At 46.8% G+C, this 18,055-nt stretch overlaps 1 protein-coding gene across 1 annotated transcript in view; it reads right to left on the bottom strand.

The window, feature by feature from the left end:
• si:ch211-186j3.6 (neural-cadherin) overlaps nt 1–18,055 on the bottom strand; it is a 1,133,875-nt gene that overhangs the window by 272,078 nt on the left and 843,742 nt on the right. Inside the window, 1 exon segment of the mRNA XM_034183518.1 lies at nt 14,971–15,248. Coding sequence (XP_034039409.1) covers nt 14,971–15,248 — 278 coding nt within the window.

Below are 18,055 nucleotides of genomic sequence, written 5' to 3'. Positions count from 1 at the left end.
CTAGGTTGCTCAAGGAAGCCCTACCATTATTTAATGCTTCGATCTTAAATATGATCAATCTATTGTTGTGTGGACCGCCAGAAGAGGAGGTACTGCTGGCCCACCACCAAAGGGCGCCCTGCCTGAAGTGCGGGCTTCAGGCACGAGAGGGCGCTGCTGCCACGGACACAGCCGGGAGTGACAGCTGTCACTCATTAATTCCTGACAGCTGTCACACATTCTACATCATCGCACTCCATAAAACCCAGACGTCATCTCCACCTCATCGCCGAGATATCGTACTTCATTAGAGGTAATATCCTCAGTCTTTTTGTGGTATTTTCTGAATCTGTTTATTGTGAGTGTTTGCAGGTCCTTAGTTTGTGGAGGCTGTGCAAGACGGCACTCTTTTTCCTCTGAGGGATCGCTGCAACGTATTGAGTGAGAGGTGGAGGTGGCATTCCCACCATTGTTGTTACTGGGTGTACACACACCCACACTTGACTGTCTTTGTTCTCGCCAGCAGTACCAGATCCGACAGTCGGGGACGGTGATCACCTGGGAATTCGGGACTTGGCAGCTCCAGTATTCACCAGGTTCTGTGGCGGCGGAAATCGTGTGGTTCCGGCTCTTCTCAGGACAGACGTCTTCTATCCTTGAGCCTGCCCACACGTCACCTTTTGTGGATTGACTGTAATTATATTCTGAGATTGTCTGTATGTTCGTTGTGCACATTTCACAACATTAAATTGTTACTTTTTGGCTCATCTATTGGCCGTTCATTTGCGCCCCCTGTTGTGGGTCCGTGTCACTACACTTTCACAACATCTATCTTTGTTAGTTTGCTATGTACCACAGGCTTTTAAGGTGGCAGTAATTAAACCATTACTTAAAAAGCCATCACTTGACCCAGCTATCTTAGCTAATTATAGGCCAATCTCCAACCTTCCTTTTCTCTCAAAAATTCTTGAAAGGGTAGTTGTAAAACAGCTAACTGATCATCTGCAGAGGAATGGTCTATTTGAAGAGTTTCAGTCAGGTTTTAGAATTCATCATAGTACAGAAACAGCATTAGTGAAGGTTGCAAATGATCTTCTTATGTCCTCGGACAGTGGACTCATCTCTGTGCTTGTTCTGTTAGACCTCAGTGCTGCTTTTGATACTGTTGAACATAAAATTTTATTACAGAGATTACAGCATGCCATAGGTATTAAAGGCACTGCGCTGCGGTGGTTTGAATCATATTTGTCTAATAGATTACAATTTGTTCATGTAAATGGGGAATCTTCTTCACAGACTAAAGTTAATTATGGAGTTCCACAAGGTTCTGTACTAGGACCAATTTTATTCACTTTATACATGCTTCCCTTAGATTTCAGATTTCAGACAACTTTATTGATTCCAAAAAAGGGCAATTATGTTTACACTCCAATTACCTCAGACAAGATACAGCAATTAATCCACAATTATTACTTGTTTACCGTAATAATGGCACACATCAAAATTAAAGACAACACATATACATTTGACATTGTTTATGTGCACTAAACTTGAAGCAGTCCGTCATCCGAATGGAGGCAAAGTGGGTGAAGGCCGCTGCAAGTATAAGTCGCGCCACCAGGCAAGCTTGAGAGAGGACGAGGCCTGCCGCAGGGAGGGAGGGGCAGAGAGTGATAAGAGGAGCTGGAGCATGCTTTGGTCCATGTGTAAGTCTGTCAGTTTATTGTCCTTGTGGGTTGAGATAAGAATGGAGCCAAATAATCTCACCAGACCCTGGATAAATTCCACTGGAGGAAAAACAGTTGGCAATTGACCTTGATGCTAGATAGCCTGTAGTGTTGCAGCCGAGCAGTGAAAAACACTTTTTATAGTTTCCCCACACTCAGCCAAATCCCAATTATAAATTAAGAATATTCCTAACTTTGAATTAAGAATATTCACCGGCCTCCGACACCTTCAGCTTCAACTGCAAGGCACGCATCAGCTCCAGGGTGTCATCCAATTTGCATTCTGTGAATGCACTGCCTTGCCAACCTCGTTAATCATGACGGACAAGCGAGGGCCCGTGGTTCTTGATGCCGCCGTCTTGCAAATTTTCTGGTAGATCAGGGCAGCACTTAAACCAAAAAGTACCAGCCCTGTTACCATAAGACCAAAAATTAATAGGTCCTCGACGTCCTCCACAGAGAAAGGCGCCAAGCATGCCACATGCCAGGAACTCCAGGAGTTGAGGACATAGCCCGCAGGATACATTCCATCTGGGCAGGCAGGATCCCCCGGTCCTGACCTTCTTGTAGAAAAAATTGTGTCAATAGCGTTCAGAGACCAGCTGATCAATTCCATGGTTAATCCAATAGTAGTCCAATAGATCCAGAATCCATATAGTTTTGAGGAATTCACAAGTCTGGTGAAGTAGGGACTAGAAGGTTAAAGCAGAGAGATAAGGGAGAGTGGAGGAGATGCGACCGCCCTCGTCGGAGTCCCAAGCAGTATTATTAGACGGTATTGCTTAAATTTTCATTGTTACGCAGATGATACCCAGCTTTATCTATCCATGAAGCCAGAGGACACACACCAATTAGCTAAACTGCAGGATTGTCTTACAGACATAAAGACATGGATGACCTCTAATTTCCTGCTTTTAAACTCAGATAAAACTGAAGTTATTGTACTTGGCCCCACAAATCTTAGAAACATGGTGTCTAACCAGATCCTTACTCTGGATGGCATTACCCTGACCTCTAGCAATACTGTGAGAAATCGTGGAGTCATTTTTGATCAGGATATGTCATTCAAAGCGCATATTAAACAAATATGTAGGACTGCTTTTTTGCATTTACGCAATATCTCTAAAATTAGAAAGGTCTTGTCTCAGAGTGATGCTGAAAAACTAATTCATGCATTTATTTCCTCTAGGCTGGACTATTGTAATTCATTATTATCAGGTTGTCCTAAAAGTTCCCTGAAAAGCCTTCAGTTAATTCAAAATGCTGCAGCTAGAGTACTAACGGGGACTAGAAGGAGAGAGCATATCTCACCCATATTGGCCTCTCTTCATTGGCTTCCTGTTAATTCTAGAATAGAATTTAAAATTCTTCTTCTTACTTATAAGGTTTTGAATAATCAGGTCCCATCTTATCTTAGGGACCTCGTAGTACCATATCACCCCAATAGAGCGCTTCGCTCTCAGACTGCAGGCTTACTGTGCAACCCCTTGGGTCATCCGAGATTCATGAAGGCACAGTTGAACCCCAGGCGGTTCTGTTGACACAGCTCAGTGCTGAGGACAACAACCCACTCCACCAGGCCCTGCTGCAGACAGCCATACCCACTGAAGACTCCAGCAGAGCCACACAAAACTTCATCACCACCCGGTCTGACCTAGAGGGCCTCAATGCCTTGATCCAGGAAGGTGGCACAGAGGTGACAGTCATGACAGAGGGCAACGCATCCATAGTGACCACAGAAACTCCCACTGACATGGTGTGTGGTGTGTCAGAGGGTATGTCCAAGCCGGCAGGAACGCTTATGGTCGAGGAGAGTGCCTTAACCTGTGGGAATGGTGCATTACTCATGCCAAACATCACCCTGGGAAGTCAGGGTGTGGTGATCCACGGCCTTCCACTGATAGTCTCCACTCAGCCTCATCAGAATGCAATAGAGCAGCTCTCACCTCATACACTCTACTCAGATTCACCCTCCCTGGAAAGTATTCCACAATAAATACAGGGTTTGTGGCTTTTATTATTATTATTATTATTTCTTCCTGTTAAAAGGCAGTTTTTCCTTCCCACTGTAGCCAAGTGCTTGCTCATAGGGGGTCGTTTTGACCGTTGGGGTTTTTCATAATTATTGTATGGCCTTGCCTTACAATATAGAGCGCCTTGGGGCAACTGTTTGTTGTGATTTGCCGCTATATAAAAAAAAAGTTGCTTGATTGATTGATTACTTGTAGTTCCTAGGGTTTGTAAGAGTAGAATGGGAGGCTCCTGTCCTGTGGAACCAGCTCCCAATTCAGATCAGGGAGACAGACATCCTCTCTACTTTTAAGATTAGGCTTAAAACTTTCCTTTTTGCTAAAGCTTATAGTTAGGGCTGGATAAGGTGACCCTGAACCATCCCTTAGTTTTGCTGCTATAGACGTAGACTGCTGGGGGGTTCCCATGATGCACTTTCTTTCTTTCTCTTTTTGCTCTATATGTACCACTCTGCATTTAATCATTAGTGATCGATCTCTGCTCCCCTCCACAGCATGTCTTTTTCCTGGTTCTGTCCCTCAGCCCCAACCAGTCCCAGCAGAAGACTGCCCCTCCCTGAGCCTGGTTCTGCTGGAGGTTTCTTCCTGTTAAAAGGGAGTTTTTCCTTCCCACTGTAGCCAAGTGCTTGCTCACAGGGGGTCGTTTTGACCGTTGGGGTTTACATAATTATTGTATGGCCTTGCCTTACAATATAAAGCGCCTTGGGGCAACTGTTTGTTGTGATTTGGCGCTATATATATAAAAAAAAATTGATTGATTGAATTGACTTGTGTGACAACTGAAATTTGGTTGAAACCTGCCGAGAGGGGGATCGAATGGGCACACACAGGACACTCGCTGTCTTTCGGCCGCTGTTGTGCATGAATGGTTGTTGTGACAGCATTTGAGACGGCTCTGATTTTTCACGAGTGCCATTTGACTCCTCTTACGTGTGCCATACTGCCTCAATTGTGTTATGTGTGAAAGGGCCCTATTACTGATAAAGATGGGTTTATTTTTGGTCTGACACGATGTTGTGGTCCACAAATTAGACTGATTACAAATAATGCTGTCTCTCATTTGCATAATACAGCAGAGATTCGGCCTGTTCTGTCTAATGGTGCAGAGACATTGGTATGTGCTTTTGTTTCATTGAGAATTGATGACAAGTTGAGCTGTGCAGTGTTTGTGCTGGTTCAGTTGTGTAACTTTTACGATGGTAGTTTTGAAGTGTAATTTTTGATGATAAGCACTTTGAAACTTTGTTCTAGATAATGAGAGTGACAACAAACAGTTGAGGAACAAGTTCCCCAGCATACCAAATGGGACTTCATGGCTTGTTGCTTGTTACACAGACATGCTGTTTTACACTGAATTGATGGTGAAGAACAGATCAGCCTGCACTGCTCAGTCTGTAGTAAGTCAAGGTCATTTATCTGAAATAGACAAAATTGCATCTGCATGGAATCAGAGAAGGGAAATTTTTATTTTTGCTCCATGTGTGAAAGAGGAAACGGGACCGTCTGCTCATCTGCTGTGCTTTGAAAGGAAGAGAAAGTGAGAACGTCTACAGTCACCCAACTGGACAGAAATGAGGTCAGAGACAGCTTCCTGTGAAAGAAACGATGCTGAAACATGTTCAGTACATGTTTGGTGAGAAAAGATCAGAATGGTTGTGTTTGCATGTTCACACAGATTTTTCTCTTTCACAGTTGAGTGACACTAATTTCACCCCAACTCCATCAGAAACGCAAGACCACAAAAACAAAAAAGGAATATTATTCACACTTGGAAAACTGTATTCCTAAAGCTATTTCATTTGAAATATCCGAGTTGTCCACAGTGGCTGGAATGGCACGAAAACAAGAGTCTCACCTCTTTGTTTGACTTAAAGTCCCTCAAGACCATGTGTGCAAACAGGAACACCTCAAGTGCTGCTGCTTACACACGAACACACATTATATATGTATATATATATATATATACATATATATATATCCAATATCCATAGACAGAGCGAGAGAGACCTTAGATGCAAAATGCTGCAATTCCTTTTAGTGATGGACATCTGTGCATTTTCGTGTGCATTTTCCTTTAAATTCTAATTATAAATTGCATTTTTGAATGTCAAAAAATGGACTTACAGGATTATGCAAAGGAAGTATTTAGTATATCAAATCAATATACAATATACAAATCTTAGAAACATGGTGTCTAACCAGATCCTTACTCTGGATGGCATTACCCTGACCTCTAGTAATACTGTGAGAAATCTTGGAGTCATTTTTGCTCAGGATATGTCATTCAGTGCGCATATTAAACAATATGTAGGACTGCTTTTTTGCATTTGCGCAATATCTCTAAAATTAGAAAGGTCTTGTCTCAGAGTGATGCTGAAAAACTAATTCATGCATTTATTTCCTCTAGGCTGGACTATTGTAATTCATTATTATCAGGTTGTCCTAAAAGTTCCCTGAAAAGCCTTCAGTTAATTCAAAATGCTGCAGCTAGAGTACTGACAGGGACTAGAAGGAGAGAGCATATTTCACCCATATTGGCCTCTCTTCATTGGCTTCCTGTTAATTCTAGAATAGAATTTAAAATTCTTCTTCTTACTTATAAGGTTTTGAATAATCAGGGTCCCATCTTATCTTAGGGACCTCATAGTACCATATCACCCCAATAGAGTGCTTCGCTCTCAGACTGCATGCTTACTTGTAGTTCCTAGGGTTGTAAGAGTAGAATGGGAGGCAGAGCCTTCAGCTTTCAGGCTCCTCTCCTGTGGAACCAGCTCCCAATTCGGATCAGGGAGACAGACACCCTCTCTACTTTTAAGATTAGGCTTAAAACTTTCCTTTTTGCTAAAGCTTATAGTTAGGGCTGGATCAGGTGACCCTGAACCATCCCTTAGTTATGCTGCTATAGACTTAGACTGCTGGGGGGTTCCCATGATGCACTGAGTGTTTCTTTCTCTTTTTGCTCTGTATGCACCACTCTGCATTTAATCATTAGTGATTGATCTCTGCTCCCCTCCACAGCTTGTCTTTTTCCTGGTTCTCTCCCTCAGCCCCAACCAGTCCCAGCAGAAGACTGCCCCTCCCTGAGCCTGGTTCTGCTGGAGGTTTCTTCCTGTTAAAAGGGAGTTTTTGTTGTGAAGGTGTAGGAACACGGACCCACAACAGGGGGCGTAAAAGAACGGGCAATGGATAAGCCAAACAGTAACAATTTAATGTTGTAAATTGTGCACAACGGAATACAGACAGCAATCAGTTTGGGACTATAGTCAATTACACGTTGGGTGACGTGTGGGCAGGCTTGAGGATAGTAGATGCCCGTCCAGAACCGAGCCGGATCCCACACGGCCCTCACCGCCAAGGGACCTGAAGAACACCGGAGCCGCCAAGTCCTGGGTCCCCAGGTGGTCACCGTCTCCAGCTGTCAGACCTGGTACTGCTGGCAGAGAACAGAAACAGCACAGGTGAGTGTGAGTACGCACACTCAGTAATCCCACAGTCTGTGTTCTTTTGGGAGGGAGCACCTCCACCTCCCGTCACACACTTGTGCAGCTCCTGTCTAACCACTTATCTGGTTGGGGTTTGAAGCAAAGCCGTTGCTGATCACACCAAACGCCAATCCCACAGATAAGGCAACACCACAGGAAAATGGCTGCAAAGAAGTTCAGATTATTACTCAATGTTGTAAGTCAGCAGAGAAATTACCTCCAAGGTAGCTGATTTCTCGGCGAGGAGGTGGAGTTGCAGTCCGGCCTTTATGGTGATGGTGATGAGTTGACTGAGTGACAGCTGGTGCTGATGATGAGTGACAGCTGTCACTCCCAGTGGCTCCGGCGCCCTCTCGTGGTTGAAGCCCGCACTCCAAGCAGGCTGCCATCTGGTGGTGGTGGGCCAGCAGTACCTCCTCTTCAGCGGCCCCACACTACAGGACCCCCCCCCCCCCCCCCCAACGGGTGACTCCTGGCGCCGACCAGGCTTGTCCGTGGGCCGCCGGTAGAAGTCGGCCAGGAGGGCCGGGTCCAGGATGAAGCTCATCTTCACCCAGGAGCGTTCTTCGGGTCCATACCCCTTCCAGTCCACCAAATACTGGAACCCCCGGCCCTTTCGACGGACATCCAGGAGCCTGCACATGGTCCAGGCAGGCTCTCCATCTATGATCCGGGCAGGAGGCGGTGCCGGTCCGGGGGTGCAGAGAGTTGATGTGTGGTACCGTTTGATTCGTGAAACATGGAACACTGGATGAATCCACAGTGAAGCTGTTAGCTTCAGCTTTACTGCGGCCGGACTGAGGACTTTAAGTATGGACAATGGTCCAATGAGCCTGTCCTTTAGTTTTGGGATTCTACCTGTAGTGGAATGTCCTTTGTGGAAAGCCAAACCGCCTGCCCGGGCTGATATGTAGGGGCCGGGGCACGCCGGCGGTCTGCATGGGCCTTAGCCCTCGTCCGGGCCTTGAGCAGGGCAGAGCGGGCGGTACGCCACACCCGACGGCACCATCCTCAGATGGGCCTGGACCGAGGGCAACGGGACCTCTCCCTCCACTAGCGGGAACAATGGGGGCTGGTACCCCAAACACACCTCAAACGGGAGAGGCCGGTAGCCGATGATACCTGGCTATTATGAGCATACTCGATCCAGGCCAGATGGTCACTCCAGGCCGTCGGGTGCACGGAGGTCACGCAGCGGAGGGCCTGCTCCAGTTCCTGATTCATCCACTCTGCCTGCCCGTTCGTCTGGGGATGGTACCCGGACGAGAGACTTACGGTGGCCCCCAGTTCCCTGCAGAAGCTCCTCCAAACCTGGGAGAACTGAGGACCACGATCCGAGACAATGTCCAATGGAATCCCATGCAGACGCACGACATGGTGGACCAGGAGGTCTGCAGTCATCTGGGACGTCGGGAGCTTCGGGAGGGCCATGAAGTGGGCCGCCTTGGAGAACTGGTCCACTATCGTGAGGATGGTAGTCATGCCCTGGGACGGCAGGAGGCCCGTGACAAAGTCCAGGCCGATGTGAGACCAGGGGCGATGAGGCACGGGCAGAGGCTGGAGGAGGCCTTGGGCCTTGTGGTGGTTGGCTTTGCCCCTGGCACAGGTGGTGCAGGCCTGGACATACTCCCGGATGTCGGCTTCCATAGACGCCCACCAGAAGCGCTGCCGGACCACTGCCACGGTCCTTCGCACCCCTGGATGACAGGAGAGCTTGGAACCGTGACAGAAGTCTAGGACCGCAGCCCTGGCCTCTGGTGGGACGTACAATTTGTCCTTCGGACCTGTCCCCGGGTCCGGGCTCCGTGTCAGGGCGTCCCGGATGGTCTTCTCCACGTCCCAGGTGAGGGTGGCCACGACAGTGGACTCGGGGATGATGGTTTCTGTCTGACAGCTCAGTCTTGACCTCCTCTTCATGCACCCGGGACAGGGCGTCAGATCGTTGGTTTATCGCCCCGGGGCGGTAGGTGATCCGAACGTCAAAACGCCTGAAGAACAGTGACCAGTGGGCTTGCCTGGGATTCAGACGCCTGGCGGTCCGAATGTACTCCAGGTTCCGATGGTCCGTGAAAACCGTAAATGGTACCGATGCTCCCTCCAACAGGTGTCTCCACTCCTCAAGAGCCTCCTTCACCACAAGAAGTTCCCTATTGCCGACGTCATAGTTCCTTTCAGCCGGGGTCAACCTGCGGGAAAAGTAGGCACATGGATGGAGAACCTTGTCGGACTCCCTGCTCTGGGATAGCACGGCTCCTATCCCTGAGTCAGAGGCGTCCACTTCAACTACAAACTGGCGATTGGGATCGGGCTGCACCAGAACCGGTGCAGTCGAAAACCGGCGTTTCAACTCCCTAAATGCGGCTTCGCACCGATCCAACCAGGTGAAGGGGACTTTTGTGGAGGTCAGGGCTGTCAGGGGGCTAACTACCTGACTGTAGCCCTTGATGAACCTCCGGTAGAAATTTGCAAAACCGAGGAACTGTTGCAGTTTCCTACGGTTTGTTGGTTGGGGCCAATCTCTCACCGCCGCAACCTTGGCCGGATCAGGGGCGACGGAGTTGGAGGAGATTATGAACCCCAGGAAGGACAAAGAAGTGCGGTGGAACTCGCACTTCTCGCCCTTCACAAACAGCCAGTTCTCCAACCACCGCTGTAGGACCTGACGTACATGCTTGACATGGGTCTCAGGATCCGGAGAAAAGATGAGTATATCGTCTAGATATACGAAGACAAACCGATGCAGGAAGTCCCGCAAGACATCATTAACCAATGCTTGGAACGTCGCGGGTGCACTGGTGAGGTCGAACGGCATGACCAGGTACTCAAAATGACCTAACGGGGTGTTAAATGCCGTCTTCCACTCGTCTCCCTCCCGGATCCGAACCAGGTGATAAGCATTCCTAAGATCCAATTTTGTGAAAATTTGGGCTCCATGCAAGGGCGTGAACACTGAATCCAACAGAGGTAACGGGTATCGGTTGCGAACCGTGATCTCGTTCAGCCCTCTGTAATCAATGCATGGACGGAGTCCGCCGTCCTTCTTGCCCACAAAAAAGAAACCAGCACCCATCGGGCAAGTGGATTTCCGGATCAACCCGGCAGCTAACGAGTCCCGGATGTAGGTCTCCATTGATTCGCGTTCCGGACGTGAGAGGTTGTACAGCCTGCTGGACGGGTACTCAGTGCCCGGTATCAAATCAATGGCACAATCGTACGGATGGTGTGGGGGCAGCGTGAGTGCCAGATCCTTGCTGAAGACGTCAGCAAGGTCATGGTACTCGGCTGGCACCGCCGCCAGATTGGGGGGGACTAAAACCTCCTCCTTAGCTGTCACACCGGGTGGAACCGAGGATCCTAAACACTCCCGGTGGCAGGTTTCGCTCCACTGAACCACAACCCCAGACGGCCAATCAATCCGGGGATTGTGTTTTAACACCCATGGAAAACCCAAAATCACTCGGGAGGTAGAAGGTGTTACATAAAACACAATCTCCTCCCTGTGATTCCCAGATACAACCAAAGTCACGGGCTGTGTCTGGTGTGTGATTAGTGGAAGAAGGGTGCCATCTAGTGCCCACACCGACAATGGTGACGGTAAGGCCACTAGAGGGAGTCCAACCTCCTTTGCCCATCTGCTATCCAGCACATTCCCCTCCGACCCCGTGTCCACCAGTGCTGGGGCGTGAAGGGTTAGATCCCCACTCAGGATTGTGACTGGGATACGTGCAGATTTTCAGGGTCTCCCGCATGGGTATTGTGACCCACCCTTAGCCCAGTCTCTAAGGACGAGTGCTGCTGTTTTGACCGTTTGGGGCATTCTCTCTGTGTGTGCTCGGTTGAGCTGCAGAGAAAACACTTTCCACGGATCAGCCTCCTTTGTCTCTGATCTGATCGCTTTTTGGCCCTGCTCGTTTCCATAGCAATGTCAGCAGGGGGAGCTGTCGTCACGTGGAGAGCCCTGGCTGTGGAGCGTGCGGAAGTCGGCTCCATTTCGGACCCAGGAGGAAGAGGGACGGCTTGTGCCTGACCACGCCCTTCGTCTCGCTCCTGTCGGTGTTCTGTTAATCGGTTGTCTAACCGTATAACCAGGTCGATAAGCCCGTCTAAATCCCGCGGCTCGTCCTTCGCCACCAGGTACTCCTTAAGGACCAGGGACAATCCGTTTACAAAGGTGGTGTGGAGCGCAACAGCATTCCAGCCAGCTCGCGCTACCGCGATGCGGAAGTCGACTGCATACTTCGCTGCGCTCCGACACCCCTGTCTTGTCGACAGCAGCATGCTTGAAGCGGTCTCGCCTCTATCTGTCTGTCGGAACTCCCTCACAAACTCAGTGTAAATCGTTAGGAGCCGTGAATTCTGCTCCCAGAGCGCCGTAGCCCAGGTGCGCGCCTCTCCTCGAAGCAAATTTATAATGTACGCCACCCGGCTAGCGTCTGACATGTACATGATGGGACACTGTGAAAAGACGAGCGAGCACTGCATCAAGAAGTCCGCGCACGTCTCCACACAGCCTCCGTACGGCTCCGGAGGGTTATGTATGCTTCAGGGGAAGGTGGGGGGGGGGTTCGTTGAACGACCAGTGGAATGTCTGTCTCTGGCATTCGGTCAGCAGGAGGAGGTGCTGCAGCAGCGCCCTGAGCATGCGCTTCCACCTGGGCGGTGAGAGCCTCCATCCTTCGATTGAGAACAATGCTCTGCTTGGTAACTAAGTCCAACCAAGCAGTAAAAGCGGTTAAGATGTGCTGCAGCTCACCTAACACGCCTCCTGCTGGCGCCTGTGCACCTCGCTCTTCCATTGGCTGTTCAAGCAATGGTTGACGCCCCTCGGAATCCATGACGTTGGCCGAGAAATCCTGTTGTGAAAGTGTAGGAACACGGACCCACAACAGGGGGCGTAAAAGAACGGGCAATGGATAAGCCAAACAGTAACAATTTAATGTTGTAAATTGTGCACAACGGAATACAGACAACAATCAGTTTGGGACTATAGTCAATTACACGTTGGGTGACGTGTGGGCAGGCTTGAGGATAGGAGACGCCCGTCCAGAACCGAGCCGGATCCCACACGGCCCTCACCTCCAACGGACCTGAAGAACACCGGAGCCACCAAGTCCTGGGTCCCCAGGTGGTCACTGTCTCCATCTGTCAGACCTGGTACTGCTGGCAGAGAACAGAAACAGCACAGGTGAGTGTGAGTACGCACACTCAGTAATCCCACAGTCTGTGTTCTTTTGGGAGGGAGCACCTCCACCTCCAGTCACACACTCGTGCAGCTCCTGTCTAACCACTTATCTGGTTGGGGTGTGAAGCGAAGCCGTCGCTGATCACACCAAACGCCAATCCCACAGATAAGGCAACACCACAGGAAAACAGCTGCAAAGAAGTTCAGATTATTACTCAATGTTGTAAGTCAGCAGAGAAATTACCTCCAAGGTAGCTGATTTCTCGGCGAGGAGGTGGAGTTGCAGTCCGGCCTTTATGGTGATGGTGATGAGTTGACTAAGTGACAGCTGGTGCTGATGATGAGTGACAGCTGTCACTCCCAGTGGCTCCGGCGCCCTCTCGTGGTTGAAGCCCGCACTCCAAGCAGGGCGCCATCTGGTGGTGGTGCGCCAGCAGTACCTCCTCTTCAGCGGCCCACACAACAGTTTTTCCTTCCCACTGTTGCCAAGTGCTTGCTCACAGGGGGTCGTTTTGACCATTGGGGTTTTTCTGTAATTATTGTATGGCTTTGCCTTACAATATAAAGCACCTTGGGGCAACTGTTTGTTGTGATTTGGCGCTATATAAATAAAATTGATTTGATTTGATTTGATATATATATTTCAGTGAGCACTGATGATATAAATAACTGCATCAAACTACAGGTTTAATTTAAGATGATGAGCCTGGACACTTGATGTGTTACTGCATTTATTGAACTCAGATTGTACGATCAGACACACACACGTGCACGCACGTATGCACGCACACGCGCATGCATTCACGTGTGTATATATATATACACACACACACACACACACACACACACACACAGAAAAGTGCTGATTGCAGGTTGAGCTTTTCTGGCGTAACGCTCTCTGGACTCCTTGACTTCATACCCTCATAATGAGACTTCAGCGATGCTAAGAGTGCGGCTCATAACAACATGAGCAGCAGGAAAATGATGAAGGCTGAAATAATTATCTCAACACTTCAACCCCTGCAGCCGGGCTGCAACAAATGCCAAAGGCAGAAAGTAAAATGGAAATCAAGGGAAATTAATAGACTCCAAAATAAAATAAAAGTACAATTTAAAAGCTACGTGACTTTTCATATCAACATAAAAACATGCAAACAAACAGAGTCACACTAATCACCCTGGGACCCCGTGTACCCTGTTATTTACCCACCACCATCCCAATAGTCTTTAATTAATTCAGAGAGAAAAACTGGAGTAATGTTGTTGAGGAATTAATGGCAGAACTCACGGAGTGCATACCTCTGGAAGAGTTGAACACCTATATGTTCATATTTGCTGAACAGGATCAGGGATGCTGGAAGGCAGTAAGAGTGCTGTCAGAATGTCTTGTACTGTATTTTCTGTGTAGAGTTGGCATGTTCTCGTCCTGTTTGTGTGGCTTGAGGCTTAATCCCATGTCCAAATACATGCAGGCTCGGTGAACAGGTGACTCGAAGTTGACTATAGGTGTGATTGAGATTGTGGATGGGTTTGTCTGTCTATGTGTGGCCCTGCGATAGACTGGTGGGCTGTCCAGGGTAAAAGACGTCTGCATTCTCAGCCCCTTGATATTCAAGATCCGCAATAACTCTGACCTGAACCAGACTGGACAATTTGCCCTTTTTTCTGAGTACTTACCAAAATGTAAGTCCATTTTCTGTTGTTTATAAATTAATATAATAATCAAATGACAAGGATCTATTTTAGCTGTTATATAAAACAAATAATGAGTGTTTTTACATTCTGTCAATGGTACAAATATTTAATTCGGTGAAAGCTGGAACATACCATTCAATGAGGCTTCACCTCATTGAATGGTATGCTATTGCGGGCTATTTTTAGAACGTAACTCCCGCAATAAACAAGGGACCACTGTACACAGTGGGGGTTTTTTTTTTTGGAAGTACACAAAAATGGTACCATTCAATGAGGCTTCACCTCATTGAATGGTATGGGTGGAAAGAGTAAGATTAGGTTATGGTTAAGGTTAGTGTCGGGGGTAGGAATAGGGTTAGGAATAGTGAGTTAAAAAAAAAATCCCTGTCACGAACATTTCATCACGGGAGCACGAAAACAAACAAACAAAAAAAAAAAACGTGAGACTGGGCTGGCATGCCACATGTGTGTTGCTTTGCAACACCAGACCGTGGGGGCACATGTTTGTGTGTCACCTGGAATTTGGCCGACACCTGCCGCGAAAGGGATCGAATGGGCTCTCACAGGACACTCTCTGACTTTCAGCCGCAGGTGTGAGTGAATACTTGTAGCGACAGGTGTACGAGGTGTTGGAGGCAGCTACAATTTTTCTACATTTTTCTACAATTTTACTCCTTCGTGCACTAGTCAGCTTCATTTGTGTTATGTGTGAAAGGGACCTTACCATCGTTTACTGAAAGATACTATCAAAATATAAGAAATACTTTGATTCCTGAGAGAACTGACCTTCATTTGGACTAGTTCAGACTGACAAGGCAACAACACCAACTCAACAGGACTGATATTCTGAGGGACGAAGAAGAAAACGCACTCACCTGTAGCCATGCTGAGTGTCCACACACATGCCTCCATTGAAGCAGGGATTCCTGGGATAAGCGGCGCAGGACTGATGGGCCTGTTCCCGACCTGAGCAGGAACACACCGCTGTGGATTCCACCGTCACAGACACAAGACTCATAGTGCCACAATCCACCACAGTGGGCGTGTTTCGCACAGTCAGAACACTGGAGCAGCCTCCTGCCCCAGCACATTCTGCATCCGGACACTCGTTGATCCGGACCTGGAACACGTTGACTTGAAGGAATGACTGGAGCTGGAAACACAAAGACAGGAAGAGACAAATGTTGAAATCAAGTCTATGGTAGAGAAAGATGTTATCTGAATTAAAACAAGCCATGTTTATGCACAACTGCTGACAAAGCTTTCAGGATTATGTTGGATAGTCGTCCACAGAGTAGGTGGAAAAACAGATGATACATCCAGCTGTGGCCATCAAAAGTCTTACTAATTTGTGATTCAGTTCACTTCATTTATATTGCACCAAATCATAGCATGTCACCTCAAGGCATTACACAAAAGTAAAGTAAAGACCTTACTCATCCCTTGAGCAAGCACTCTGGTGACAGTGGTAAGGAAAAAATCCTTCTTCAGTGGTTTTTGATTTTCAGAAGAAACCTCAAGCAGACCAGACTCAGTGTAGTGACCATCTGCTTTGGCCAAACTAACAAATAAACCAAAGGTATGACACAAGACTGACTGTATGATTCATTAGAAACTGTTATAGGTCAATATTTGTAAAATACTCATGTACAGAGTTACAGTTGCGCTCACACATTTAAATACCCTGGCAGATTTTTTTCTTTTTTTGGCCATTTTTGAGAGAATATGAATGATAGCATGCACAAAAAAAAATCCCACTTGTATATATACAAGTAGGACAAGCCACTTATTGTCAAACAACTGTGTTTACTCTTTTTATGACACTGATCATAAGTTTACATACCCCTGTTCTTAACACCATGTATTGCCCCCTTTAACATCAATGACAGCTTGGAGTCTTTTGTGGTCGTTGTGGACAAGGCTCTCTGGTGGTAAAGATGGTAAAGCATGCAAACAGTATGACACTGTGGTAAATCTGTGTGGAGTAGACAGTTCTCAAAAACTGAGTGACTGTGCAAGAAGAGTGAGGAAAGTCACCAAGACATCCAGGCAACCCAGAAGAAGTTATAGGCTTCTGTGGCTGTGATTGGAGAAATTGTGCAGAGTGCAAATTTTGCATTTTGTATCTCCAGTTACACAGCTTCATGATGAAGTGGTATAGAGGAGGATTTTCCTAAAAAGAAGACCTGAAAGTGTAGATACAAATTGCCAGAAGGTGCATCTGAGATGCAAACTTAGATTTGACCTGTTTTGGTGAAAGAATATACTTCTCCGCTCTACTCCACTATGAAGCTAAGAGTGGTGATGCAAAATGCTAAATTTTGCATTACTAACATCCCATGTAACAAGTGTCACATTGCAGGGGTGCTGCAGAATGTTGAAGGTTTGATTAGTGAATGTGTTGTGGCTGAGTTACTAAGAATAAGTGTGCAAATGATAGCAGACAGCAGTATGTTAATGAGTTTTTTGTGTGTGTGTTAATCACTGTAAGCACAAAAGGAAATTCAGTCAGCCACTTGTATGTGCACAATAACACACGCTAACTAAAAAACTTCTATTTGTTGAGCATTTTCCAAATCAAATAGCAATGTGTCTTGTCAATGGCTTGTCTGTTGTTATATGGGAGGTGCGAGGTGTGTGACACAAGCCGGGACCCCCCCACACACAAATAAAAATGATTTAGGATTTGTAATTTAAGTTAGCAACTCAGTGTCCATTCCTTGTGTCTATATTAGTCAAATGAACAAATCACAGACAACCTGTGGGTTGGGCAGGCCATGTGGGTGTATCAAGCAGTGTGCCACAGTGGTACCACAGAGGTGTGTAGGTTGGCAACTGTAGAAATTGTGCACTATAGCTGGCAGCACTGTGGAAAGCTCCGTTAACTAGCGCCAAGTCAGTGCAGCCTTATCTGTGTGTGACTGGTGCTACAATAACCCATTCAGAATTAGAATAATTGTCATAATTTGTGGCTGGGGGGGTCAGGTGGATGATGTTTATTTATTTATTTATTTATTTTACCAGTCCGTTCTGACAATGTTCTGATCTGCGCATCTCCACTGTGAAAGTTTAATTTCCTGTTGTTATAAATAGGCCACTCCAGATTAATATGTAATCATGGTGTTTCCTGTGTAAATATGCAAATAATGAATAATTATGAGTGCAATGGTCCTAGTTTTTGCATGATTTGAAAGATGGATCATTCCATTCAACGAGGCACCATCTTATTGACTGGTACATTTAATCTTTCAACAAATTAAAATAGAAAAAAATCGTAAACATTCATTATTTGTTTTATATGACACCTAAATAGATCTGTGTAATTTGACATTTTAGCTAAACTGACATGGGTGTTTCTTCTCAGAACAGGAAGCGAACAGCAGCGGGGCACTGTCCTCACAGCAGGTTTCTCCTCCCATCCAGTGGTGTGTTTGTTGGCAACCCACAGACACACTGCTGAACTTAGTGATCATCACTCAGATGTTCAGCAGTGTGTGCTGAAGCATACATCTGCTTTCCTCAATCCAGAAAAAAGAATCATGATAGGTACTTGTCCAATAGTTCATCTGATAGCACAGTTACGGCTGCTAAAGATGGCTCTGTGAATACTGTGGCTAATGGATATCCTCATTGTGGATGCATTTTTATGAAAAGCTAATGGAGATATTCAGTATAGTGAAATGTATGGGACCAAAATGCACAGAAAATAGAACGAAAATGCATTGTACATGATGTCAGTCACACAGCGGGGGCAGAAATGAATGTCACGTGACATACAAGCCACCAATCAATTGACAAATATTGATTTAGGTGTCATATAATGAACATTTTTGAATTAAAATAAAGAAATGCATACCACCAACAGTTGACAGGAATTGACTTTGAATCAGATTTATGCGTGTCTGCAATACTGCAGCAGTTACCAGCATGATTTCAAATGTACAGTACAATGCACAGACA

The sequence above is a fragment of the Thalassophryne amazonica genome, chromosome 2 (genome assembly GCF_902500255.1).
Source record: "Thalassophryne amazonica chromosome 2, fThaAma1.1, whole genome shotgun sequence".
Lineage (NCBI taxonomy): Eukaryota > Metazoa > Chordata > Actinopteri > Batrachoidiformes > Batrachoididae > Thalassophryne > Thalassophryne amazonica.
The sequence above is the reverse complement of the archived record's forward strand: the minus strand, read 5'-3'. Positions and strand labels throughout refer to the sequence as shown.